Here is a 27,958-nt window from a genome sequence, read left to right as displayed (position 1 = left end):
GCATGGGGTGCCTAGAGAGTGAGGCCCTAGGAAGGGGCACCGTTCGTATTGGAGTGGGGTTGGGATGGTTTGGTGGCACTGCTTCCCATTCCGTCGCTGTCACTTGACAAGCGTGCTGTGCAGACTTGAACCAACCCATCAGCGCCTCAAGGGCGGAGGCAGTGGAAAGTGGCCCGGTGCCAGGAGGAGCTGGGGTGGAGAGAAAGGAGAGGTGGCAGGAGTGGCCTGGTGCTGCCTTCCTCCCTGCGCTCACGCCAGCCTCTCACGGCCACTGCTCCTTCCTTTGCAGCCTGTTTGTTGCCTGCCAAGGGAAGTCGCCTTTAAAGAAAAAAAACAAAACAAACGTTCTCTTCTTCTCCTCATTCCATAATGGTGTCTTCATGGCAGGAATCGGCAGAACGGTGGTGGGTGCAGCTGGGGACCCGTGTGCCCCCTCGTGTCTTTTCACAGAGGGCCAAAGTGCCCTCGCTCAGGGATGCCGAGGTTGGGGGGACAGCTCCTAATCTTGGTCCCTCTGACCTCTTTCTGCCAATCAGGCTCTTCTCCCCAGCGTCCAGGCCAAGCTCGGATGCTAATCATAACTCTTGGCTCCCGGACCAGATGACTGCCCAAGTCTGTCGAGGGAGACTCAAGCTCTCCTGTGCTTGCCCCTAGGGCCAGACCGAAAGCCGGAGACCACGCGGCAAGTCTGCGTTTTGCAAGCCGGGTCTCTCCCAGAACTGGGTGTTCAGCGGGCAGCCACCACAATTCCTGGTCTGTTCTTCAGAAACCAGACGCTCTTCCGTCTCCCCGGCTGACCCCTTCTCTTGGCCACCTTCCCTCTTCATCCCTGTCCCACATCCTTGCCCCCTTCTCTCCACTGCTGGAAAAAAGGGTTAAAACCCAGAGCCAGGGTATAGCTTAGCAGCTCCCACTGGAAACAGGTTGGTGCTTGTAAAGTGCTTTTCATGACTGACTTCACACATCTTGGCACTCCAGAAGCATCACCCACCTGTGGAAGAAAAGGGGGGGGTCGTTGAGAAATAAGGGCAGATGAGCCTCTTATATACAGCAGCAAAGCGCCTGCTCTGTCTGTCATCTAAATCACGTCATTTGCACCCTGCAGCATGACCCACAGCCAAGGGTCAGGGAAGTCACTTTTGAAGAACTTTTCCTTGGAGGTTAAAAAAAAAAGAAGAAGAAGAAAGTAAGAAAGACCCCCAACTATTTCAATAGCCGCTTCTAGAAGAGGAATGGGGTGAGCGTGGCGGTGTCTCTGACCCTATCTCTGTGTCCCTTGCGCCCACGATCCCCTTAGTTAGTTTAGTTCTACATCCCAGAGAGATGGGGGGTGGGCCCGTTCTTCAGTGATGGTGGGGTGTACGCAGTATGGCCTTTGCCCAGGATGAGGGTGTTCCTGCCCAGGATTTGGGCTGTCACTCTGGAGAAGGGCCTCACGCCAGGCAGGGCCCCCGGCTCCTTGGCCCTTTCCGCTCAGGTCCATCTTTGGCCCGGAACCTGAAGAGTTAAAAGTCTTTAGCTCGTTGCAATGAAATTATGGCTGGCAGTGGCGCCGCTGTTTGTTCAACAGACCTCCACTTTTAAACAGTTCACAAAAAGTTCATGGGGCAGCTAAAGTTTATAAGTGTGTGTGTGTGTGTGTGGGGGGGTAGTCAGCAGGATCCAGTACTGAGCCTTGCCCCTCCTCCTCTTGTTTCTTCACGGCCAGCCCCCCGCCCCGCCCCGCCTCCACTCCCGTGACACCGGACCACGCGCGGGGCCTCAACCCTCCATCTGACCCTGTGCACGTAAGAACACTTCATCCTGACACTGGGTGTTATTTATCTGTGCGACGTTAATATTGAAAACCCCACCAGTCAAGACCTGGAAGGGCGGGGAGAGGCTTTGAAAGCACCCCATGGTCCCAGGTGTCTCTAAAGTGCATTCCCCTCTCATGCTAAGTCCAGGCCGCCCTTTCTAAAGAAAAGCCCTTTCAAGGGAAAGGGGCTGCTGGCCCTTTTTGAGGGGAGGGGAGAGGGTTCAGTAGGATGATTGTGGCAGGGGCCTTTCTGTTTCCTCAGTCAGGTGCTCAGAGGTCCTTGTCCCAAGGTGACAACTGAAGGAGACATGTAAGAGGCAGCTTGTGTAAGTTTTGAAGACTGGAGCACCAGAAGAAGATTGGGGCTTCGAGGGCACACACGCTTCGTCCCTCATCCTTTTCTTAAGGGTTTGATGGAGTGACCCTTTGGCTTCTGGTATAATGTCCAAATTTCATCATGACACCCAGCCAGGGGGTGGCATGGTGTGGTCCTCCCGCTGCAGCCGCGGCCAGGACACTTGCACCGAGGAATGTTGCTCCTCCACCTTGTAGATGAGGCTTCCCTGGACATCTTCCTTTTGGTCTTCCTTTTGTAGAAGGGGCTGCAGGGGTTAGGGAGGGGACACTTTGTTGACGTGCCTTCTGGTCGGCCCCGCACTAGTGGTGGCCTGCCCCCAACTTGATTTGTATGTTCGAAACACGGAAGAACAGCCCGTGAGCCCCCCACAGAACCTTCCTTGATGCCCAAGTCCATCTGAGTCCACCTTTTCGGGGCACTGTGGCCAGCCACTGGAAATGCCCCAGTCTGTCTAAAGAAAGGGACGCTTCCTAAAGAAATAGCTTCTCTAGAATCCCACCAGGCCGGACACAACTGGGAGATCCCTGCCTCTCCTCCAGCTTCATCGTTGAGCTCTAACTACGTGCCGTGTGTCTGCGGCGTGGGGCTCTTGATGAACAGATGGTGTTCTCTTCTGTATAGGGGCCGATGGGGGATGCTGGTGGACAAAAGCCTGTGTTAGGACAAAGAAATGCAGAGGGCTAGCCTGGCTGGCTTTGGGATTCAGGTCTCCCATGTGCTCCCCGACCCCACCCCTAGTCACTCTCGGAAAAAGAGTCCCCAGTCCTTGGTGGCTCCCACCCAACAGACCTGGCAGTCAGCTCCGTGTGCTAAAGTGTAAAAGCAAGCATTTGCGTATTTTTTCCTGCTAACAAAGGAAATGTGTCGACTTGGGGAACATTTGGGCTTTCGGGAGCTGTGTGGGTGGGTGTGTGAGGGAGGAGAAAGAAAAGTTGCCCCCATGAGCTGCACACCAGTGATTTCACACTCAGGTTTGGGTCCTGTGTAAAAAGGCCGTGGCTGGGGGGGGCCCTCCCCCGCCACCCCGCCCCGGACAAGGGAGTCTGTGAGCAGGGGAATTGCCTAGGGCCATCGGTCCCAGGCATTAAAGGCTCCCCTACTTATTAACCCAGCATTTAACAGCAGGATATGGAGCTGAAGCGCAGTCAAAAGAAACGGCTCAACCTCCAAAGAGCAATTAAAATCCTGCACGAGGATAAATCACGCGCCGTGATAATCCTGTGAATAAAATGCAGCTTGTCCTGACCCTTCACTCATGCAGCAAACTAGAATGTGGTGTGGGTGGGGCTGGTGGGCCGGGAAGTTAAGGAGGGGGCGGGGCTCTCCCCTGTGCCTCAGCAGCCTCCCCCCTCCTCCCGCTAGACGGAAAACACGGGTGGCTTCTGCTTGCTCCCCGTGGGCCGGAATCTTGCAGCCCCAGCCCGGCAGCCTGGGCTGCTACGATTTCTGCACTCGCTCCTGATTGCTGGTCCCCAGCGAGCAGGCGTCATTGAATTACTCAGCCCCCTCCCTCTGCAGCTCCCAGGCCAAACCACCCAGGTTTGGGGCTTAATCTAATCTAGGGCTCGGGTGGGGTGGCTCGCCAGCCCACTGACTCTTTTTACCCCTCCATCTGTAAGTCACACGCACCGCAGCCGTGGAAGTGAGTCGTAGTTTGGGCCGCCACACCGGACTGTTGTGCCTTTTATCCCACACCCCACCCCTGTCCTGTCCCCAATCCTTTCAGCCACAAGAAGAGTCAATGTGGGGCTCCCTGGAATCTAGCACCGTCCACTTTCGATCCAAGTGTGTTCTCCAAAAGGCTGGGAAAGGGGAAGGGAGAAGGGAGAAGGGCAGGTTAAGGGTGTCATGTGCTGTACCTTGAATGGTGTGGCCTGTGGCTCTTGAACTCTCTGCATCCCCAGCGCCTCCTGCCAGGGAAGTTCCACCTCCCTCCTTGAACCTCTGGCTCAGGTGTGTTCCTTTGCTTCTGGCCATCTGTAGAACGTGGAGCAGGGTCTGCCTTCCCAAGTGCATTCTGTATGAAGTGCCTAGAAGGAGGGTTTCTCTTGTTCCCTCTTTGGCTCCTTTTTTATTCAACCTCCTGGGCTTCTTTTTGTTTTAAACAGACTAGACGCTTGAAGAAAAGCTGCCATCCAAGAAGACGACATGCTTTCAGCACCCCCCCCCCCACCCAGTGTGGGAATGTTCACAGCTGGAAGAACAGCGAGAGGGTCCGCATGTGTGGGATCAGCGACGACAGGTAAATGCGCGTGTCCGGCTGAGGCCTGGGGAGAGCGTGGGTCCTTCCTCAGGGCTCCTGAGCAGAGCCCCCCCTTCATGTCCTCACAGCCAGAGTGGGCCCTAAGGGGGTAGGGGGAGATCTCCTGCCTAGCTGGTGGCCCTTGATTTACAGTTTTAACAGGCAACCTGGCTCAGCGAAGCATTGCCGCCCTTTAAGAGGTCAGCCCCTAAAGCGGCCTTTCAGTGCACTTTCGTCCTTAATTTATTATTTCATATTTACGAAGGAGAATTAATCCCAGTCTATATGCTGCTTTAACTCTAAATGTCAGGAGTGTGGGCCCAGGTGGATCGGCCTTCGATGTGCTTTTAAAACAAATAGTTTGCTCAGTAATAAATGGGACGATAGCCACCCTTCACACCATTGAAGCCCAGGGTTTCTCTGCATCCTCCGCCACCTGTTAAGCGAGGCCACTGGCTCCTGGTTTCAGTCACCCGGCAGCTCTGTTATGCTTCCTCATCAGTAATTTTGGAGTGCGGGGTAGAGGCAGCTAAGCAGTAGATAATTGAAGCTGCTCTTCCGGGTAATGATGAAACTTCTCTCTGCCGCTTGTCAGTGATTTTATCCTGGGGATTTGGAAGTTGGCACCAAGCACTTTCTTTATCGATGCTCTCTGATAACAAGTTCCAGGGGCAGCCGCAAGCAGCCTGGCACAGATGTGCGGCTTCCCCTGGAGCAGCTGACATTTGTATGATATTAGTGTGTTATCCCCCCATCATTTTGATAGAGGCAGTCAAATATGGCTTCATTATCACCATGGAAACCAGTTTCATAGGACATGGTACCTAACTTGGTTTGGGGAAAAGTTTTGAAAGCCTGTCCTCACCGGTAACACAGAAGTGATTGATGTAGCCAGCTCGCAGACTCCAGCCTTGAGGTCCCCACTTTGGCTTTGGACATTGTATTACTTCATTCCTGTCCTCAGGTAGAGCTTATAAGGGTCTGCTAGGACAGCAGAGCCCGGACTGTCCTGCCCGGCCTCTCTGGAGGAAAAATTGTGAGGGTGACGTGGTTGTGCAGAATTTCTGCCTTACCCACCTCGAGGACATAGCATCTGTGATTTCACATCCCTGTTGCCCTGCCTTTCCTTTGTTTTTCCCAGTCCCGTTGAATCACCATTCGGGGACAACTTTCAATATGGGCCATTGGGGAGGATTTTTTTTTTTTTTAAGGGCAGTTGGAAAAACGGAGTTATTAGAAACTGGTCTATTCTGGGGCAATCTATGAAAGATGGATTAAGTGAGGAATGCTTTCATGAAGTTGGTGTGTCCTTCTAAATAGGAAAATTCCTGTAAACGAAGGTGACACTTCAAAGGCCGTACTGGAACTAAGGGAAGAAAACCCCTTGAATCACAACGTGGTAAGAGATTAATGGCTTCTGTTGATGTGCTGAGTATCAGTGATCTGTAGTCAATCGTGCATTCATTTGCATACCATTAAAGGGCCTTTTGGGGGCGGGGCGGGGTGTTTCAGGGCAGGGCTGAGTAGAAAGCCTAGGCCGCAGGACGAAGCCTCACCCAATTTCTTCCTGGCTCGCTTTCTTGGCTGTGCTCGCCATTTACATCCTCGTCCCCTGGTGACTGGTGGGATACGTGCCGCCTTTTCTTCGATAAGCTACGTGCCACATCAGTGCTCCCAGCTGGATAAATGTGTAGCCTCCAAGTAGACCCTTAGGGTTTCCCTTCCCAGTAAAATATGAAACAGAGCTGTCTTCAGATACCAGGGAGAGGAAGTCAAAAGACACAACTACAGTTTGACCCGTGGCCTCTTTATTGATTTAGAAATGAGACAGCTCAAGTCCTTCATTCCTTACTGTCCCCCTGAAGATTGGTTTTTGTTATGTTAAAGAATGCCTCCCCGCTCCATCCGGGAAAAACCGCAGTGCACATCGCCCCGCCCTAACCTGACTGGGGCCTGGGGAGGGTGAGTCCGAGTTCTGTACCCCACGAGGGTGGTTCTGAGAGCAGTGGAGTTGGTATCACCTCAGTTGCAGCAAAGAATTTCTGCTGAGAAGGTGGATCTTCCAGAGTTAATAGATGACTGAATTAATGCAGGGGCCTCAAGTCTACAGGGACCAACGTTTTCCGTGCTTTGAGGACACTAGTTGGACACAGGTGAGGCGGCAGGCAGAGGAGGGTTCTGGATAAGCGGGGAGGGGGCCAAAGACCTTGTGAATCCTTTAGTTTTTAACCGTTTCGGCTCAGATGTTGAGGCTGATGTCCTATTGAGCTAGTCCGCGGTTTCTCTTTGGGATGGGCTGCTTTGAAGGCATGTCCTCGGTAATACCCATATTCTTCTTCTGCGAAGGTGGACGCGACCACGGCCCATCGGATCGATGGCCTGGCAGCGCTGAGCATGGACCGCACACACCGGCCTGATCCGGGAAGGGCTGCGTGTCCCCGGAAACATCGTCTATTCTAGCTCGTGTGGACTGGGCTCAGAGAAAGGGCAGGAGGCTGCCACAACCATAGGTGGTCTGGGGTTTTCTTCCGAAAGAAACCCAGAGATGCAGTTCAAACCGAATACACCCGAGACGGTGGAGGCCTCCGCTGTCTCCGGAAAACCCCCAAATGGCTTCAGTGCTATATACAAAACGCCACCCAGAATACAAAAAAGTGCTGTCCCCACGGCAGAAACACTGGGCTTGGACAGACCTGCCAGCGACAAACAGAGCCCGCTCAACATCAATGGTGCTAGTTACCTGCGGCTGCCCTGGGTCAATCCCTACATGGAGGGGGCCACGCCAGCCATCTACCCTTTCCTCGACTCGCCAAAGAAGTATTCCCTGAACACGTACAAGGCCTTGCTACCTCAGCAGTCCTACGGCGTGGCCCAGCCGCTGTATTCTCCGGTCTGTACCAATGGGGAGCGATTTCTCTACCTGCTGCCACCTCACCACATCAGTCCCCACATCCCATCATCCCTGGCCTCGCCCATGTGAGACTCTCGACGCCTTCGGCCTCACCAGCCATCCCGCCTCTGGTCCACTGCGCAGACAAAAGCCTGCCCTGGAAGATGGGCGTCAGTCCTGGGAACCCGGTCGATTCCCACTCGTATCCCCACATCCAGAACAGTAAGCAGCCTAGGGTGCCCTCTGCCAAGGCGGTCACCAGCGGCCTGCCGGGGGACACGGCTCTCCTGTTGCCCCCCTCGCCTCGGCCTTCACCCCGCGTCCACCTTCCCTCCCAGCCCGCTGCGGACACCTACTCCGCGTTCCATAAGCACTGTGCCAGGATCTCCACCTCGCCCTCGGTCACCCTGTCGAAGCCATACATGACGGTCAGCAGCGAGTTCCCCGCGGCCAGGCTCTGCAGCAGCAAGTATCCAAAGGCTCCAGAAGGAGCCGAAAGCACCCAGCCAGCTCCTGGGCACACCCGGAAAACAGCAGGTGAAGACAGAAAAGATGGCAGCTCACCTCCTCTCTTGGAGAAGCAGACGGTTACCAAAGGCGTCACCGATAAGCCACTAGACTTGTCCTGTAAAGTGGTGGATGTAGATGCTTCCAAAGCTGACCACATGAAAAAGGTGGCTCCCACCGTCCTGGTTCACAGCAGAGCTGGAAGCGGCCTAGTGCTCTCCGGAAGTGAGATTCCGAAAGAAACTCTGTCTCCTCCAGGAAATGGCTGTGCTATCTATAGATCTGAGATCATTAGCACGGCTCCCTCGTCCTGGGTGGTGCCCGGGCCAAGTCCTAACGAAGAGAACAATGGCAAAGGCCTGCCGCTGAAAAACAAGGCCTTGGACTGGGCCATCCCGCAGCAGCGCAGTTCTTCGTGTCCCCGCATGGGTGCCGCCGACGCCGTGGTCACTAACGTTTCGGGGTCGGTGTCGAGCGCCGGCCGCCCAGCCTCTGCGTCGCCGGCCCCAAATGCCACCGCCGAGGGCAGCGAGACCAGCAGGAGCTCCGTGGATACCACGCCATCCGTCATCCAGCACGTGGGCCAGCCCTCAACCACACCTGCCAAGCACAGCGGCGGCACCGGCAGCAAGGGCGCCAAAGCCAGCAACCCAGAGCCGAGCTTCAAAGCGAATGAGAATGGCCTCCCGCCGAGCTCAGTATTTCTCTCACCAAACGAGGCGTTCAGGTCCCCACCAATCCCCTACCCCAGGAGTTACCTGCCTTACCCAGCGCCCGAGGGCATTGCCATAAGTCCCCTCTCCTTACACGGCAAAGGCCCTGTCTACCCTCACCCGGTGTTGCCCAATGGCAGTCTCTTTCCTGGGCACCTCGCCCCAAAGCCGGGACTGCCCTACGGGCTACCCACGGGCGGGCCGGAGTTTGTGACCTACCAGGACGCGCTGGGGTTGGGCATGGTGCATCCCATGTTGATACCTCATACGCCCATCGAGATCACTAAAGAGGAGAAACCGGAGAGGAGGTACCGGTCCCACGAGAGGACCCGCTACGAGGACCCAAGCCTCTGGAACCGGTTTTCTGAGATGCTGGAAGCCGGCAGCACCAAGTTACATCCAGAAGTCCCCGCGGACATAGAACCTAAAGCCCAGCCCCAGCTGAAATCAAGGGAAGACCGTCGTCAAGAGTGACAAGCTTGTCTATGTAGACCTCCTCCGGGAAGAGCCAGATGCGAAAACCGACGCTAACGTGTCCAAACCCGGCTTCACAGCTGAGAGTGTCAGCCAGAGTGCCGAGCCCACCAAACGCCTGCCTGACCCGGCTCTACAGCCACACCGGGATTTCATTGCCCTGAGAGAGGAGTTGGGGCGCATCAGTGACTTCCACGAAGCCTATACTTTCAAACAGGTTCCGGGCCAGCCAGTCTCCGGCTTAAGCAAGGAGAATGTTCCAGCGGTAACCAACAAGGAGAACCTGGCGACGCCGGTCTCGACTCCATTCCTGGAGCCGACCCTGGGGAGCGACAGCTCTGCGGTCACTTTCGGGAAAACCCAAGAGGATCCCAAACCATTTTGCGTGGTGGACGTCACCCCCACCTACACCAAAGACGGAGCTGACGAGGCAGGATCAACCGATGGCAAAGTTCTGAAACCGAAGCCATCTAAGCTGGCAAAGAGAATCGCAAACTCCGCTGGTTACGTGGGTGACCGGTTCAAGTGTGTCGCTACCGGACTGTACGCAGACTCCAGTCAGCTCAGCCGGGAGCAGCGGGCATTGCAGGTGAGCCCCCCCACCCGAATTTCAGGAGCCTGAGCAGTTGTCAGGTTTTTGTAATGTGTGAAGAGGAGGGGGCCGGGGGTATGATAGGGCAGGACACCGGGCTGATTTGGTTAATGAAGCTTAGGATAATTTAAATGTTTGAAATGTGTCCAGTAAGGGGACGTAAGTGGATACTTGAAGTTATTCTGTAGATTTTAAGCGAACTCCACTCGAATGCTGATAACGGAAGTTTTAATTATTGCGAAGGATGTCTAAAAGACATTTACCTATCAATCGCTTTGATTTCTCTGCCGTTACTGTACGTTAACAAATATACTTAAAAGCGCTGCTTAGAATGCCTTACGTGATACTTGGTGGAGGTGTGTAGCGGCCGCATGTCTGTGAGATTCGTGCAATTTTTTTTTCCACCAAAAAAACAAACAAAACAAAAACACAAACCTTGCTTAAAGGGATAGAGTATGTATTTAACTTGCTAGTGAATGATAGATGTTGTATAGGAATTTCCTTAAGATATTTTACTTTTAATTAAAAGACAAAGCCAAATTGTTCTGCAATGTTAAGAAAAAAATTGGTTTATGCTTATAAAAATGGATGAAGTTATCTAAATGATCCATTGAGTGCCGATTTTAATTACATAGATGGAAGGATTACAAGAGGACAGTATTTTATGTCTACCCGCTGCTTACTGTGAGGTCAGTTCTTCAAATTTTTATTACTAGAATCTTACATAAACCTTTTGAGTTAAATTTCATTTCCAAATATACAAAGGGAAGTTTGTGGGCCATGGTCGTCTTTATTCACTGTGCATTTGTTTTCTGTTGTGTTTTTGTTTCGCTTTCTTTGCGTTGTGTTTTTGTTTTGTTTTATTTACCTTCGAAAGAGAATGTCTGTCTCTATGCCACAGTGTATGTATGGCTATACATACACACCACATATATCTCTACATACATATGGCTTTACGAAGAAAGAGTGTGTGACTAGTTACACATAGACACACTTACGTTTTTATCGTTCAATTTTAAAATATCTCAGTTGTATCATAAATTGTGGTTGGTTTGGGGCAAACTTTTCTTTGAAGATACTTTCCTTTAAGGTAAGGGCAGTGAAATAGCTTTGGTGGTAAGGTGTGTCTTTTTACCATCTCCGTTCTCTTTGTAGCGTGCAGTGATGCGCTTCTCCGAGTTGGAGATGAAAGTGCGAGAAGGTGGCCACCCGACGACCAAAGACTCCGAGGTGCGCAAATTCAGCCCCGCTGACTGGGAAAGGCTGAAAGGAAGTCAGGACAAAAAGCCAAAGTCGGTCGCCCTGGAGGAGGCCATTGCCGACCAGAACGACAGTGAGAGATGTAAGTGAACCCAGGCGGCTCGCGTGTGGTACCACGTCGGTGGGAACGGGGCGGTTCCGCTCCCAGTGCCGAGGGAGGTGAGAGGAAACAATACGCTTCCGACGGCCCAGCGTCTGGGTGCTGGCTGTTCGGAGAACGGGCTGCTCTGGCCACCCTTCCCAGCTGTGGATTGCAAGGCTGGTTGTCCTTTTGAGTGTTGCGGCATCTATGAGTGAAGCACCTATGAAATGCTGTTTCCTGGCACGCATCTCCTTTTTCCGGAGCAATGCTAGTCCTGTAGTTAGTAATAGTCTGATACAGTAGAGCAGAGGAATGGCGGTGCAAGACCTCCAGCGTAGCAGGTATGTGTTCTGTTTTGTAGCAGGTACGGATACGGGTTTTTGGTAGCAGTGGAATGACACTTGCAGCCAGAGCCAGACCCTCCAGAGTGACAGTCTCCTGTGGGAGGGAGTGGAGAGTACTCGGATTCTCCCTCCAAAGGCAGAGGTTTCGTTAAAGTGAGATGAGGGCTGATGAAGGCACCAGAAAGACGAGCATAATTATTTTCTGTGGCAGGCTTGTTTGCAGTCATTAGGAGTTGACAGTACGCTCCAAGGGCGTGGGATCAACGAGGGCGTTCTTCCTACCAGACGGGGTGTATTCTGTTTTGGAGGCCAAATTGGAGAGAAAGCTAGTGTTTGCCTCGAGTCACACTCTGCGGTCCCATCAGCTGCTCCCCCACTGGGGTTGACTTCGGGCTTTGCCCTCGAGACTTCTTGGGCTAATGAGATGTGTTGGCAGCAAGTGGAGGTCTTTCTCCCGCTTTCTTCAGTGTGCCTGCTTGTGGCCTGTGGCCTGCAGCCTGCTCCGGACCCCAGAAACCTCACCGGTGATGGTGAGTGAGGGCACCTAGGTGAACGTCGAGGACAGGGTGGGCGTGAAATCCTCCTGAGACAGGACAGTCGGGGGTGGTGGGCACGTTTGGGAGGCCCAGGCCCTTGGACCCAGTCGTAGGGTCAGCGTTCGCCCGCACGCTTGGGTCGTGGGTGCCTGATGCAGTTTGGGAAAATTGTGGTCAGCCACAGCGTGTGCTTCTCTCTGCTGCTTGGAGCACTGCCCTCCCCCAGCTCATCTTTGGGGTCAGACAAAGGCCTGTGGCCAGGGTTCTGGGTAAGCCACACCGGGACCGGTTTGTCCTACGTGGCTCCCGTAGAAGGGGATTTCTGGGGCTAGTCAGTGGCGGCCTTACCCGAGGGATGGGGCTCTTGATGTGCCTGGAGTAGCCGATTCCGAGCTCCTCCCCCTCGGGATTGGAATGAAAAACGGAGGGTCCAGGCCTCCCTCCTTGCCTGTGCTCACAGCTGACACGCAGCCCTTACCCTCCCGAGTGGCCTCATAACTCAGCTCTTGGGGAAGTTTCTCAGAGAGATGTGATAAAAGTGGGCAAGGCCAAGTTCACAGGGCTGCACTTTTCTGAGGAGGGGATCTGCGTGTTGTGGGTGGACGGTGAGGGAGGCTGGAGGAAGGGAGCGGGCAGTTAACCGGCCTCGAGTCTTCTCGCCCTTTTCTCTAGCAACGTGGCCAAACCCAGGGTGGCCGCTGCCCTTCACGTCTCAGTGGCCTCACCCGCCCTTCTTCCCAGAGACGTTTGTGTGCGTCCTTCCCAGTCTTTCCTGCTGAGCTTGGAGACGAGAACTCGGTGTGGCTGATGGGGAGCAGGGCCTGAGCCCCAGATGATTCCGAAAGCCCCCTCCCCCCACCGCCTGCCTCCAATCTCAGACCGACCGACGGGTCTCTTCCTGGAGCACCCGGGACATGGCCCAGTGAGCCATGAATCGCCACCATGGCAGGGCAGGAGTAGGGTTGGGGAAGGTGAGGGGCTCTGTTTGAAAGGTTGGGGCAACGGAGGTGGGTTCCCCACCCACCCTCTGTCTTGTAGAGACGTGGGGTTTGTAAATAGCTGGTCAGGAAAGGTCACCTGAAGGGGCCACTGTTCTTACTGCGGCCTCCACGTCCAAGGCCCAGCAGGTGTTCACTCCATTCAGCTGGATATGAACGGGCCTTCTTGTTCTCGGGCCATCATGTCTTGAGCTGATATGGGCTCAGGTCCTTCTCATGGGTGTCGGTGTGGCCGAGAGCCGAGCTGTGAGCACATGGGAGCTGGGGCGGGGATTTGGGGCGGGCAGGGGTCACAGAGAGGGTCCAGGATGCCTTCAAGATGCCTTCCCCCTTCTGAGGCAGCCCCTACCCATGGAGGGACCAGGAGCTTCCAAGGTGGTGGGTGCTGTTTGCGTGGCCCTGGTTGTCCTGGTGCGGGTGCATCTTGTTGCTAGGGGCTTGTTTAAAAAAGAAATTAACTTGAAAACACAGTGGCCGAGATACTCATTTATTCTTTATGATCACATGGGTGGCTGAGTGAAATTTTTATTTTGGAAGTTCACCAAATGAGTTGGGAGGTTCCTCAGACTTGGAAGTTCATCACTAGGAACCCTCAGTGGCATTTGAAGATGGGGCGGGGCAAGGAGGCATTGGTCCCTTCCTTCTCAAACTTGGAGTAACCATCTCCCTTGCCAACCACTTGGCTGGGACAGGCCTAGGACCTGCTCAGTGGCAGTGCCTGGCCAGGAGCTGGAGGAAGCCTCAGTCGAGGGGCTTCATGAAACTTCTTTGCTCAGGGAACTTCTCTTCCAGCTGAGCACCTGCACATGTGTAAACTACTTTGGAACAGAGGTCCCTGCACCCCTTGTGTAGCGGGTGTAACTTTGAACAAGGTTAGCCCTGACTGGAGGTGCTATAGTTAAGCTACAGAGAAGGGGATTCTAATCCTGGGGAGCCTTCCAGCGACTCAGAACCCTCTCACCTTGTTTAGGCCTCACTGGGCATGGCTCAACCGTGGTGAGGGTGCTTTGCTGCCACAGTGACTTGTAAATGTTGCTGTGGTGATGCTTCTGTGAGGTGATGCTATGGTGCAACCATAATGCATTTGGGATATATGTGCTGTGAGTCATAGGACCATGCTGCAGGGACCACGTTCACATCTTGCTTAGACTGGGTGACCAAGGGCACATGGCTTCCCACTTTTAGAAGGGCCAAAAGTAGCAATGATGGCAAAGCCTGATGGTTAGGATCCCCGTGTATCTATTTATCTCCCCATCTCCTTTGCCCTCAAGGGTCAGTCATCCTCCTGTGGGTCATGGTTAGAACAGTCTTTGAGAAGCTCCAAGTGACACGGAGCCTCTACCCCATAGCTGGTGGCCATGGGCATCTTGGGCAGTCGGGGTGGGTGTCCTTCAGGGTTATTAGTGGCCTGGGTAAGGTCACACTAGCGTAAGGTCTTGGGGGGCCTTAGCTGAGGGGAATTGAGATCTTTGCCCTAAAAGGCTCCGGGGTTGGGGGAAGGGTGGATGGACCTAGTTTGGAAAAAGAAACTTTCAAATTGGACATGGGGGTTCTTAAGGTAGCCCTTCCATTCCTCCATGGATGCCCTCCCACGGAGCTTTTAGGGAAGGCTGATTGGACCAGATTGGACCCGAGAAGTCCAATGGTGTAACCAGCAGGGCTCACCTCTTAAAATTTCCTACATTTCAGGCCTGAGATTCAGGCTGGTCTGAAAGTCTTGGCACCTTTTGGTTAAAGGGATTTTTCCAGCCTTTCTCTGTGCTGAGCCCGGCCCGTGATTATGAAGCCCACCCCTGGAGGGAGGCTAGCAGTAACATTCCCACTTTACAAGTGAAGGGGGCCGAGTTGTAAAGCGGCGCCATTCCTGCCCGAGTGCTTAAGAGGGTCACAGAGCAGCCGGAGTGAGAGCTGCAGCACGCCGTCTTCACCGGGCCTGCGGTAGCCTGGGCTGCATCACCCGTAAGCACAGGCCAGGAGTTTGGGGTTTCTCCTGCTGCCATGGCAGGAGACCCTCGCGGTTGGGGTGATTCCACCATTCCGGCAAGAGTAGATGGGGATCTGCCCCACCTTGGGATACCCTTGGAGAAAAGCTAAGTGTGTTCCACCATTGAGAGCACAGGTCAGGCTAGCCCAGGCCAGGGTGAGGTTCATCCCCACAACTGGCTGCCATTAAATGCTGGGAATGCCCCCAAGAGAGGCTGATCAGGGGACCAGCCAGCTGGGCAGAAGTGGGAGTGATACTTGAAGTGGTCTAGGGAGAGGAGGAATGCGAGCAGCATGTGAGGGGTGTGTCCATGATTTCATCTAGAAAAACGGGCTGTGGGAGCTTAGCTCAGGTGTTAACGAAATACCAAACTCATACACCCACCCCCACCCCCGGCCGGTGATGGACACAGGGTCATCTTCGGGGAACTCTTTAACAGCACAGTGATCATTATGGAATTATTTGTGTGTTAGAAACAATGTGACTAGCAAAGCAGTTGAACTGTTGCTTTGGCTAGAGCAAAAGTGAGGAGTGATGTTAGGCTGGGGTAATTGGAGGAAAAGCCCCAAGTGGATGCTAGATTGAGCAGAGGGGGCAGGAGCAACACAGGCGGAGCTGGGGTGTGAGCAGTTCAGCCCTGCCCGCCACATCCCCCCACCCCACCCCCATGAAGGGGGTTGGAGTCTTGTCTTTGAAATGTCCTTAGATGCTTGTTGCCTGGGAAGGAAGGCGTGGAGACGTGCCAGGTGGGTGACTGGTGTCACTGAGGGCCTTCTTCCTAGACAGGAAATAGGAGCAGCCCCTCGATGGCAGTGAAATGCTTTTCCCCCACGGGTGTGGAAAGAGGACAGACGGACTTGTAGCAATCTGGTTGAGTTCTTTGAAATTGCCCTTGACCCTTGTGTGTGCACCAGGAAGCCTTTCCTTTCCCTTTGCCAGGCTCCTCTTGCCTTGGTCTCCCCAGCTTCCCAGCCTCCCACCATTCTTTCCCTACCCTTTTTCTTCACCCTCGCCCCTGCTGACCCAAGTGAACATTGGTGCTATGTCTGTGTAGATGGCAGTTGGGGGCTATTTGGTCTCTTGATGACATCAGCCTTTTTTGTTGACTAGCAGCTGTTTCCATAGTCATTTGTAGCTCTGCCCTGATTGGTTGGCTCTTACTGTGAGGTCACTCACCCCCCCTTTAACAGTAAGCCACCTTGGAGAGTTAAGCAGTTAGGGAGTGATCTCACATGCCTATAGACGGATGGTGTAGATGCCTCACCTTGACCCTTGAAGGATGGATTGTGAGTGGGCTACGCGCCTCATTTTCTGCTTTCTTTGCTGGTTGTGTTCAGCTGTCCTTCCTTTGGGACGTCTTTCTGAGGGTTTTGTGCTTCCGGCGTGTGAGGCCCCTGGTCTCCAAAGGGGGGTGGTCTGTTGGTAGCAGATTGCCTTGGGCATGGGGGTCCTGCCTGCTCCTGGTGACCTTTGTTCCCTCCTTTCCGGGTTGTCTCCCCTCCCCTAGGGGAGTGTTATGATGGAAGCAAACCTGACCCCTTCGAAGCCCCAGAAGACAGTGATCTTCCTGAGGACATGGACACGGAGCCCCCCAGAGAGTCCCCCACCGACCAGGCGGCCCCGGACGCGTCACGCAGCCCCACCCTCAGGCTGAACAGAAAGCGCAAGGTGTCTGGCAATAGGAACCACACTGAGACCACTGTGCTCCCGGAGGACACTCTGCTGAAAGCCAAGCCGAGACGGGTCTCCAAAGGTGGGCTTGGTTTCGCTTCGGGCCCGCAGGGCACCCTATGGAAGTCCTGGAGCGGAGCAGTGGAAAGTTCCAGTCCCACCCTGGATCCCTGGGGGGAGCCACTCACACCTCCCCACCCCCCACCCCCATCCCACCCCCACCCCCCCAAAGCCAGGTGCCAGGGCTGGAGCCCAAAGGTGGCCAAAGGCAAATAGGCCCCCTCCCGAGACTTGGTGACAAGTTCCAGCCAACACAGTGACCACACCCCTCCCCTCCCCCACTCCTGTTAGTGATGTGTACGACAGTTTGTTCCCCGCCCCGGGGGGCTTCTTCATTAATTTGTAGTTATTTCTCCATTAGCTGACTGGCCTGAGAGGGAAATGACAAACAGTTCCTCTAACCGTTTAGAAGAGCCACATTATAGTGAGCTGACCAACCTGAGGTGTGCATTGAATTAACAGGGCTCCATCCCAGAAAGCAGCGCCGCTTGCTGCACCTTAGAGAACAGCGGGAGCAGCAGGTGTCGGCAGCAGAGAGCAAACCTGGCCGGCAGGGCAGGACGGAAGTGACTCAGGCGGTCCAGCCTGCGGTCACCCCCCAGGGCAATAGTATCTCCGAAGAGAAACCTGGCAGGAAAAGGGCAGAGGCCAAAAGCAACAGAAGCTGGTTGGAGGAGTCCCTTAAATGCAGTGACAATGAACAAGGTACGCACGGGGCGGGGGGCGCTCCTGGAGGGTGGATCACCCGCCCTCTGTGGGAAACGGCCCTGGAGGGGACCTGAGCGCCATCCAAGTTGACAAGAGTAGCGTGTGGCGAGCGGGGAGTTTTCTTCATGAGGTCCTTTCAGCCTGCACACTTCCTTATGGAATGGACAGTGAGGCGGGAGCTCGACTTCCTGGGCTGCTCCTCATCACCCAGCCCGCAGCTGGGCAGGAAGGGAAGTCTTGGGTGACCCCGGGCGCTTGTCAGTGCCCTCATTCCAGCCTCAGGCTGTCCCCAGTCGCCCTGTCCCGAGCACCCAGGCCCCCCACGGGTGGGGACGGGAGCGCACGAAGGGCTGGCTTCTGCCCTGTCTTGCGGCCCTTTGAAGCGACTTGCCATTTGGCGTTTCGTGGGTTAGCCTATTTGCCGGTTGAATGTGGGATAATTAAAATATTAGTGCTTTGAAAACATAATTGGTATATCTTTAAAAACTGAATCTGCTCCAACGATCAGTGCTAACAATGGGCTTTTCTTTCCTCACCGGCTACAACTGTGTAACGCCCGCTGCTTCTCCCCCTGACAGATGTGCTGTGCATGGACGGAGAAATGGATCGGCAGCCTTCGCCCCTGCCGCAGAAATACACCGACAACAGCGAGAAACCATCCGCGAAGCGACCGTGCAAAACCAAGCATTTGATCCCTCAGGAGCCCAGGCGGGGCTTGTCGCTGCCAGGGGACTCCTACGTGGACAATGCGGATGGCAAGGTACCTCTTGCCCCTGGCTCTCCCCCGCCCCCCGGGCCTGTGCAGGCACATCCCGCCTGCCTACTTCTCTGCTTCTGGGGACAAAGCTTTCCTTTTCCTGAACCCCTCCCCCAAAAATGTCACTGCCCCTTCCTAGGGGACCTGTCTCCTGGGTGGCGGTGAAGTTTCCAGCGAGTAAAAATGCAGCCCCTTCCTCGCGCCCCGCCTCCCTCAGACAGAGAGGAGGAAAAGTGCTTTCCTCCACTCAGGAGCGGCCTGAGCCCAGTTCCGACTATGATCTTTCGCCGGCCAAGCAGGACCAGAAGCCCTTGGACCGTTTGCAGCAATTGTCACCATCTTCCCAGGTCTCGCAGCTGACATGCTCAAGCTCCCCTCCAGAGACCACCCAGTCCCGCCCGATGCCACCGGAAGCGCGGAGACTTATTGTCAATAAGAACGCAGGCGAGACCCTCCTACAGCAGGCCTCCCGGCTTGGCTACGAGGTGAGCATCCTTGTGGGTGCCCCGGATTAGGATCCGCCGGCTGCTGCTCCTTGGGTGGGGGACACACTGGCTGGGGATGGGGGGCGGGTCTCAGAGCCCAGCCCCCTCCATGTGGCGGACTGGGCTGGGTGTTCCAGCAGGGTGTTTGCGTTGGCCCCGCTCACACTGCGGGCTCTTTGGTGGCTTGTTCAGTCGTGGTGTGAAAAGAAAGGCAGGCCTCTCTGATGTTCCGTTCCCGTTCAGGCAGGTAGGCTGCTTCGGCCAGTCCGGCTCACTTATCTCTGATACAAAATCTGACCTAACCCAGGGCTTGGCGACCAGGGGAATTTTAATGAGCCTTTTGGATTCTGAATAGCAAGAAGGAGAGTAGTTATTAGCTCTACTAACTTGTGCTGTTTGGGGCAGAGTGATGCCCCTGTGGGGTAGCGGGTGGGACGTGTCTGTGCAGAGTAGGGGTGGGAGTGGGGCAGACCTGAGCAGTCTCTTTCTGAGAGGGCACGGGAGCCGAGGGCTGATGGGCGGGGAGCAGGGGTTGAGCCTTGCACAGAACTCCCTGTCCACACTGCTGTATCCCAACCCAGCACGGCTGATGACAGTGACAGCCTCTATTGCTAGAGCAACATAGAAAGAGAGCTGATACCTGCCTAAGCCCGTGTGATCTGTAGTAACTCCTTTCACCCTGTTAACATCTTCACTTGGGAGTAACGAGTACTAGCCCACTCTCGGATGAGGAAACTGAGCCTCAGAGGGGTTAGCTGATCCCCGTACAGGTAGCAATCCAGCAGTGCTCCACAGCCCACCACGCTCCTCAGCAAGACTGGCTCACACTGGAATTGCCCTTTTTACAGTTCAAAACCTCTGTGAGACAGATGCCTCTCCATGCCCTGTGCAGTTCCCCCACCATACTCGTCAGTAGCAATTGTGATGTGATAGCCCACAGGGCAAAGGCATTTTTCTGTGCTGGCATCAGCCCTCTGGGAGTTGAATGGTGACAGTAAAACGCGGTTCAGCAGGCTGAGCGTGGAGGTGTGGCTGAGCACTGGGGTGGCAGGACCCAGGCTGGCCCGGAGCCCTGGCGCCCACACCCTCAGCCAGCTCTGTGCCCCTGTCCCCCGTCTCCCGTCGTGTCCCCCCACCCCGGTCCATAGTGCCGTGAGCCCTTGGAAGTGTGCCTGCCTTGGCCCTAAGGCCTGACTGTGGGTGGGAAGTTGGAAGCACTAGGGCTATGCTTAGTTTGGGGGTGTTTTGTTGTTGTTGTGGGTTGAATGTGCTGTTGTTTATATCTACACGTCTCTTGGAGACCTCTCCATTAGCTAGAGAGCACTTTCTGGTAGTTAGCGCAGTTACTTGCAGGTGAAGTCCAAGGAGCACCCAGTTGGTTTCCCAAGAGCTGAGAGCGGGCGCCTAGGAGGACAGAGCAGATGTTGCACATAGTGTTGAGCTAGACCCCCTGTGGTTGAGAAAATAGTCTCCTTGCTTCCAGCAAATGCTGGAGGTGGGGGGGAGACCCCTAACCCCAACTTTTGGGTTAGGGTTGAGAAAGTAGACTCCCGCTTCCAGCAAATGCTGGAGATGGGGGTGGCGGGGTGCTGCTGCACCCGCCGTGGAGGGCGGGGCTCCGAGCCCCACCTGTGAACTTGGCATCATTTCCAGCAGCCTCCCTTTGGGACCAGAGACGTCAAAAGACCCTCATTGGTCCTCTAAGACAGTTTGCATTTTGGTTTGGTGGCTCTGAGGCCTGGACCAAGGGGCACTTGATCCATACTTTTTTAGGCTACCTGGCCTTTGATTGCACAGGAAGCCTTGGGAATGTTTACGGTGGGATTTGTTTTTTTCTTCAAATGTAAATTTCAATATGTAGATTCCACAGATCACCAGTGTTGATGCTGAACATTGTGACAAGTAGATGAACGCTTTCAACTTTGAATCCAACTTTCTGGGATTTCTCTGGGCAGAATTTTAAATGTTGGGCTGATGGCCCAGTTGGGAGATGTGGCAGCTTCAACCTTTTAAAATTGAAGGACAGTTTGCTTAAGCAGATAAGGGTGTGGTTTGGGAGGGTTTTCCTGAAGTTTTGTCTTCAGCATTCTTGGTTATTTTCTTCTGCTTAGCCAAAGATACCATGTGCAGTATAAAGGCTGTCTGAGCTTTATGTCATGATAATCTGGTTCTGGAAGTTTAGAAACACACTCTGGCTTCAGATCCGCGTTAAATAGATCACTTGTGTGGCCAAAGACCTCAAACCATTCCCTCCTGGGAAAAAGGCTTCTATTTCTTAGGCTAAAACGCCCGTGTGCAACCACATGCTTGTGCCTTTAGCGGTGATGATTAAATTTTCTATGAATTGAGTAAGTCATGTTTTTTTAAAAAGTTAATGAGGCATTTAATTAACTAACAACGTCGGGCTTATGGCCTTTATGGTTACATTTTGCAGGTAATGGCATTCGGCTTATAGCCGCTGAACAGAGAGCTGTCCGACAAAAGCAGTTTGACTTTGCTTGGGAATGGCTGGGCTGCCCTTCGGACACTCCCGTTTATTTCTAGCGGAGAAAATAAAACCAAGGAATGTGTTGCGTCGACAGACCCGCCCCGCCTCTTCACCTTTCAGTTAGAGAAAGTGTTGGTGGCGACGGTTGCCATCCATTTAGAGGCCATCACCCTCTTAGCTAGGAGAGTGTAGTTAGCCCACTTGACCCCCAACAGAGAAGGCCTGTGGGATGCTCGTCACAGCTGGATTGCATCCCTCTAACTGGGGCCCTCTTGGGCCTTTTGAATCTTCCCAGCTGACCAGGTACCAAAGACCTGAGTTATAGGTCTAGTACTTCATGTTAATTGAACTTGGGGTTTAATATCTCTGGGCCTCAGTTTCCAAGTGTTGAATGAGGATAGTACTACCTTCCTTTCCTGCTATCTCCTGGGTTCCTGTGGGTGACAGAAGACGTCCTCATGTGGGGGAATGGGAACCACTGTGTAAATAGTGGGATCAACGTGGTTGAGTTAGGACAGCCCGTGGCAAAAAGTCTGACCTGGCCGTGGGGCTACTGCTGCCTTTGCTGCCATCTTCCAGGAGAAGAGAGTTGACTTACCCACCAGCTTGGACGGCCTTTCATTTCTAGGTACCCTTGAATCTGCCCTAGTAGTGATGAAGGTTTCCAGGCGAAGGCCATGATTGTCACAGCAAATAAACCCGCGGTTGAGTAAATTGATGTGTGCACAGCAGTTGGTGGCCTTCAGACCTGATCCCAGAGCCACGTGACAGGGCCTCTCCCTGGCTGGGGCACACAACTCATTAGCTTGCAGCCGTCCACTCAAGTCTGGCTAGTGAGGGCCTGCTAAAAGCGCAGCAGCTTCATGCGGTATCCTGGATACCAGGGCTCGGGGCAGGTGGCCTGGGAGCCCAGAGGATTGTGGGCTTTCTGGCAGGTTGGGATGTAAACGGAGAAACGCATTCGTGGGCGTGCCTTTTCTCTTCCTCCTCTTGTTTTGGAAGGGAGCTGCTGCAGTGACCCGAAGTAACAGGGCACCGATGGCCAGGTTTACCAGCATGCCCCATTGGGTTCACGTGGTAAGCAAATGGAACATTCTAGTTCGCTCCCAAGTGAGTGGTCACCTTTGATTGGCGTGTCCTCCAAAGGGCATAAAAGGTTTTACAGAACCCATCTCGCACTTATGGGCGGCTAGGATGACGCCCTTTTTGGGTTTAACAGATGAGTTACCTGAAAGATGTCACAAGGAGGCCTGTTCTGACCCCATCGCATCCCCCCTTACCCTGCAGACCATGTGTTGGGCCACATGCACGTTCTGCCTACTCCCAGCTCTCAGAACCTGCCGGCTCTCTGCTGGGCACGACTTACCCAGTATAAACAGTATAACGTGTTTTCTGGTGGCAAATGCTTTCAATGTGTCTGAAAACTTTCTTAAGGTAATAAAACATTGAATAAGTTCCTGCTCTGCTTACTGGGAGTGGTTCATATTAATATTTTAACAAGCCAAAGAAAGAAGGTTAATAACAGTGATTCTAATGCACAGTGTTGACACAGAACATCTCCGGGGTGGGGGGTGGGGCGGTGAACGTTTTATTTGATTCTTGAAATGTGGAGGTTGCAGCCTGTGGTGTATCAGGTTCCTGTCATTAACTTGGGGCAGAATCAGTCTAAAATTTTCATATTTACTCGAGAGGGTGGAGTGAGGCAAAATAGAGGGTGGGGTTATTGGAGGCATTTTGTGTCATTCCTCGAGGATGGAGGGAGAGAGCTTCTCTTTAACTCTACTTAACGTACAGACAAGAGCATCTGAGGCCCAGGTTCTGATTTGGGGTCTTAACAAGGGGCGCGAGGATGTAGCTGACCTGGGTGTCCCTGCTTCTCTAAGCTGGGGAATGTTCTCCGGCTGATTTAAGCTCTCTTTAAGTGTTGGTCATCCATACTTTGATCTAAACTTGTGTTATCGTCCACTGCCACTGACCGAACAGACCCATCAAGTGAGAATGGTCTGTGCTTGGCAATGTGTCATCTAAGATGTTAGCAGCCGTGACACCTCTGTACTGGTCACGTCGGCCCCTGGGCTGAGGGCTTTCATCGCTATCCGAATGCGTCCTATCAGCAGCCCTGTGGAAGCTTGGAGAAGTTCAAGGGTAACTTGCCCATGGCCAGGCCAGTGGTGCAGCAGAGCCTTAGACAACACTGTCTGCATCTCCAAGCCCTTCTCACGCACTCTCGCCCCCCACCAGGATGCCTGCCGCCTGCCCGCGCCATGGTGGGCTTTTGGCCCCGAGGATGTATGCCTTTGAAAGTGGGCACCGCCAAGCTATGGGGAGGTCACGCTTACAAGGTTCACTGTATCGTGGTCTGATGGTATCTCCTCTCCTCTCCTCTCCTCTCCCCGTAGGAAGTGGTCTTGTACTGCCTGGAGAACGAGATTTGTGATGTGAACCACCGCGACAACGCGGGTTACTGTGCCCTGCACGAGGCTTGTGCAAGAGGTTGGCTCAACATCGTACGACACCTCCTTGAATATGGCGCCGATGTCAACTGCAGTGCCCAGGATGGAACCGGGTCAGTGGCGGTCTTGCTCTTGGCCTGGCCCTGCTGGGGCATAGGCAGTGGTTCTCAGGGTGTGCGGGGAACCCCAGAAGGAAAGATGGAGAGTGAGTGCCATGTAAGCACACTGGTGGCGGAGTCCTCTAGAATGGAATCGGACAGATCTTTCTGGCGAATTTACATAGAACTTTAAAAGTCTGTGACGTTCTTATGGACAGAAGTCCCTGAAAATGTTGAGCCTGCATGAATAATCAGGGGTGTTCTCTTTTAAGACCCTGGACTCTTCACCAGCGTCTGTTGAATCTCAATCTTGAACATATATGTGAGTTGAAAGTTGCAGGAGTACAGACAGGTCCAGTGGCAACTGGCTTGATAGGACCTGCCGTGTCCACCCACATCCCCGGGCCTGGCCCCCACTCTGTCCTTGACCTCGGTTTATTGGCCAGAGGCCCAGGTCTGAGTCAGCCCAAGCATCTTCCTGGTTGTACCTGGGATGCCACCACGAGGCAGGGCACTGGGGCTTTCCTGACGGTCATAAAATGAGCAAAACCGTAAGGTATTTGGTGGTTCATGGTTTCCAAATAGCATCCTTTCTGGATGGGACTGTGGACAGTGTTCCTGACCCCAGCGGACACGAGCAGGAGGACTCTGTATCCTCCTGAGAACTCGCCTTGCCTGTCGACTGCTTCTGGGCGAGAGGGTTGATCACTCATCTCCAAATTGGTTTCAGGAGAGGTTCCACTTTGCCCCTAGTTTCTTTTACAAACTGCACTTTTTGGGTTTTGTTTGTAATGGTGTAACAATGGCTTGTCGTATCTGCTTCCGTGGTGCTGGGGTTCTTCCCCCCAGCCCGCCGTATGTTACCTTCTTACAGTCTGTCACTATTTAAGTTCATTGGAAACGTTTTCATCGTGGCCTGAGTTCCTCCTTGGGCCATGCATTAAGAGAGATTTGCATTGAAGAATTAGGCCTGAGATGGTCCCTTCATCTGTTCCGTAAAGGGTTATGTGTTGAAATAACAGAGTAATTTGTCGCAGCGACCGTACACTCACCTCCTCGGTGAAATAGCGCGCCTATGAGGCTTGGCCACACACGCTCGATTTTGCCCCGTGTCCTTAGAAGCAAGCGTCGCGTGCACAGGTGTAATCCCCCGCACCTCTCCTAGGCCTCTCCACGATGCCGTCAAGAATGATCATCTCGAAATTGTCCGCTTGCTCCTGTCCTACGGTGCTGATCCTACCCTGGCTACAAGAAAGTGAACCACAGCGAACTTCTGGAGAAGTTCTTAACAGGTACGGCAGAGGTCAAGACACGGTCTTGTTCAAGCATCTAGACGGTGACTTCACAGCCTTTCACCTGGGTTCCCCCACCCCCCGTTTACTCTAAGTGACCCTTTACTGGGAAAAGCGGCCCAACGTTAGTCTGTCAAAGAAGAGATACATACTTTGAGTTTTGCGAGGTGGGGGGCTGGAAAACTCTTAGCTAGCCAGGCTAGCTTTTGTTTGGCAGGCTGGGGCGGTGAGGCGGGCAGTCCCTCAGGAAGGCGGGTGGACGCGTGGGGAGGTTTCAGTCAGATACCTGGAGGCGTGTGCAGTGGGACTTATCAGGAGGTGACACCAGCCCCAGCGTGAGATGTTCCCGAACTCCAGCAGCATTTGCCTCTTACCAGCAGGCGTTATCTTGTTTCTCTTTCTCTTTCTCTCTCCCACTCTCTCTCCAGACTGTTTAAATAACCTGCAGGCTCCTGACGACGGTAGCCCCGGTTGCTCTTCGGAGTTCTCTGGCAGCTGTGTGTGTGGTGAGCAGCCTTGTTCGTTTCAGTTGGGCTTGTGGGGGTGGGGGTGGTGCTGTGAGCAGGACTTGCTTGGGAAAGAATTTTTCCAGGGTCCTTTTTGGCGAACAGCTGGAATCTTGCTCCAGCTTACTGACCTCTCTCTTGTTTGCCCCCCCGTTTAGAACCAGATGATGAAAGTGGTTACGATGTTTTAGCAAATCCCCCACGACCAGAGGACCAGGATGACAGCAACGAGGCCTATGGTGACCTATTGGAATCTGAATTTTCCCAAGACCCCCTTTTGCCGTGTTATAACGTCCAGGTGTCCGTCGCTCAGGGGTGAGCGTGGCCAGCGTGTGGTCGAGAGCCAGCCCAGCTGCTCTGTGGGGTGGCAGGAGTTAGAAATCCCCTTCAGCAGATGAGGGTGGCTGGGTTGGGGGGTGAGTGAATTCCTCACCAAGTGTCCACCGACCTCACATAATGCAGTGGAACTTTTCCAGAAAAGTTTGGGGGGTGGGAGGGCTCCCCAGCCAACTGCCCTCATTGGAACACACCCCTAGAGCCCAAAGGACACGGGAGTCAGCGACTGCAATTGCAGTTTCAGTCAGTAAACTCTTGGGGAAGGGATCCTCCCCAAACGGCTACCATAGGGGCCTTCCAAGGCGCGTGAGGTCCACGGGACGATACTGATGTGTACCCTCTTCTCGTATAAGATTAGAGAAAGCCGTATGTGGCACCTGGGATCTTATGTGTCTTCAGATTTGCTTAGATCGAGTCTTGTCCCCACGGTCGGGCCACTGTGCCCCATGACCAACCCTTCGGAGTGAACACATCAGGAGACCTTGCTCTGCTGTGTGTTGACCCCGGTGCTTAAGGAGTAGCATCCTCCTTGGACTCTGAGGCTGGGAACGTGTCTGCCTTTGTGGTGACATTCTATTCGGGATAGAGATGATAAAGCGTGGCAGGGTATCAGGAAGGATTGTACCACCTCCCTTCTCAAAATCCTCACTCCCGGCAGCAGTGAGGGGCGGGTTGGAGGTGTGGGAAAGGAAAGGAAAGCCAGGTGACCTCGAGTGTTTCTCATGCTCTCTCCGTGAGGGCCGGAGGAGAGGAGAGGTCAAAGAGGTGTTTGCCATCTCCCTTGGGTTGGCATACAGACTGGTTTTCCCTAGTGACTAGAACGGGGTGCACTTACTTGGAGAGGGGTGACCTGAGTTGTGACCAGAGCCAAGGCAGCACTGGGGTGGCCTGCAACGAGGCTCATTCAGGGGCGCTGCTCCTGCTTTTGTCTAAGTTGGCTGATCCGCCCTAGGTGGCCTCTTAACACATGCACATGAGTCCAGAGTTCCCCCGCTAGAAGTAGATCTTCCGGGCTTCCCTGGTGGCACAGTGGTTAAGAATCCGCCTGCCAGTGCAGGGGACACAGGTTCGAGCCCTGGTCTTGGAAGATCCCACATGCCACGGAGCAACTAAGCCCATGCGCCACAGCTACTGAGCCTGCGCTCTAGAGCCCGCGAGCCACAACTAGAGAAAGCCCGTGCGCAGCAACAGGCCCAACGCAGCCAAAAATAAATAAATAAATAAAATTAAAAAAGAAAAAGAAGAAGAAGTAGGCCTTCTAAGGACAGTGAGAAGTGGGGTGGGGGTGGGGTAATCAAAGTGGAAGTAGCAGGCCCTTTCCCCGCCAGGAGACGGGTAGTTCATAGTTGGGAGCGCCTCTAATTTTGCCGGAAACTCAAACCACTGTCCTTTCTCTTGTGTAGGCCTCGTAACTGGCTGTTGCTCTCAGACCTGCTCAAGAAACTGCAAATGTCCTCCTGCATATTCCGCTGCAATTTCCCAAATGTGAAAATCGTCACCATCGCGGAGGCCGAGTTCTGCCGGCAAGTGTCAGCAAGTCTCTTATTCTCTTGCCCCAAAGACCTGGAGTCCTGTAATCCAGAAAGTAAGGAGCTCTTAGATCTGGTGGAGTTCACGAACGAGCTTCAGACTCTGCTGGGCTCATCCGTGGAGTGGATCCTCCCCAGAGACCTGGACTCAGACGACGACTGGTGAGCTCGCCGGGGCCCGCCGTGTACAGTGTGTCATGGTGTTAATCCTTGTGCATATGTGTCCTAATACGACTATTTCTGTAAAGAAAGGACACTATGAGACACGACTCCAGTCGGAAGGACTTCAAAACATGTTTTTTTCTTTTTAAAATTTTAAGTCAGTTTTTATGAAGTTATTAATAAAGTTTCTTTACTTTTCAATGTACACATGCTTCGGAATATGTTTGTTTTTACTCGGAACAATTGTTTCTTTTCTTTTTTAAGGAGAAAAAAAAAAGGCAAAGGAGCTCCACACTTTGACTTAATTTCATACAAAGCTCCGACGACAGAGGCCATAACTGTTGAGAGTTGCTTTTGGGGCAAATTAAACCAGTAAAATTTTAAACTCTTCCTCCATATTAAAGGGATTGAATAAATTGGCCACTTTGGTGCACCTGTGTCCTGCGAATTGTCCAGTTGGAGATGGAGGTTTAGAAAGTGAGTTTCAGTCTTGTTTAAGTCTCTTCCCATCAGACTGGTCTCTTGATTTCCTACACACCATGTTACTTCCTGTCTACCTTGCCTTGGTGTTGTTCATGCCTGGATTGTCTCCTGTACCTGCTCAAACCTTGGTCTATTCTCGTTTGTACCATGGA

The 27,958-nt window shown here is 53.6% G+C and overlaps 1 protein-coding gene and 1 long non-coding RNA gene across 3 annotated transcripts in view; both read left to right on the top strand.

Annotated features, from left to right (window-relative positions):
* LOC309797803 (BCL-6 corepressor-like) overlaps window positions 1-27,485 on the top strand; it is a 35,670-nt gene extending 8,185 nt beyond the window's left edge. The window contains 19 exon segments of the mRNA XM_082646212.1: window positions 4,265-4,398; window positions 5,719-5,797; window positions 6,745-6,804; window positions 6,806-7,375; window positions 7,378-8,928; window positions 8,930-8,950; window positions 8,954-9,571; window positions 10,210-10,263; window positions 10,730-10,916; window positions 16,286-16,531; window positions 16,972-17,214; window positions 17,796-17,977; window positions 18,322-18,459; window positions 23,347-23,513; window positions 24,664-24,746; window positions 24,749-24,790; window positions 25,219-25,296; window positions 25,455-25,611; window positions 27,036-27,485. Of these exon segments, the coding sequence (XP_082502338.1) occupies window positions 4,265-4,398; window positions 5,719-5,797; window positions 6,745-6,804; window positions 6,806-7,375; window positions 7,378-8,928; window positions 8,930-8,950; window positions 8,954-9,571; window positions 10,210-10,263; window positions 10,730-10,916; window positions 16,286-16,531; window positions 16,972-17,214; window positions 17,796-17,977; window positions 18,322-18,459; window positions 23,347-23,513; window positions 24,664-24,746; window positions 24,749-24,790; window positions 25,219-25,296; window positions 25,455-25,611; window positions 27,036-27,327 (4,902 nt within the window). The 3' untranslated portion in view covers window positions 27,328-27,485.
* Window positions 1,017-2,416, top strand: LOC309797804. Of its 2 annotated transcripts, none has more exons than XR_014292797.1 (3): window positions 1,017-1,237; window positions 1,653-1,787; window positions 2,061-2,416. It is a non-coding gene; the product is annotated as an uncharacterized lncRNA (long non-coding RNA). The 2 variants fall into 2 exon arrangements; XR_014292798.1 differs by having other exon boundaries at window positions 1,020-1,186.
* Window positions 27,486-27,958: the final 473 nt, after the last annotated feature.

This window comes from Mesoplodon mirus (genome assembly GCF_964341445.2).
Source record: "Mesoplodon mirus genome assembly, contig: HAP1_SCAFFOLD_1002, whole genome shotgun sequence".
NCBI classification, from domain to species: domain Eukaryota; kingdom Metazoa; phylum Chordata; class Mammalia; order Artiodactyla; family Ziphiidae; genus Mesoplodon; species Mesoplodon mirus.
The sequence above is the reverse complement of the archived record's forward strand: the minus strand, read 5'-3'. Positions and strand labels throughout refer to the sequence as shown.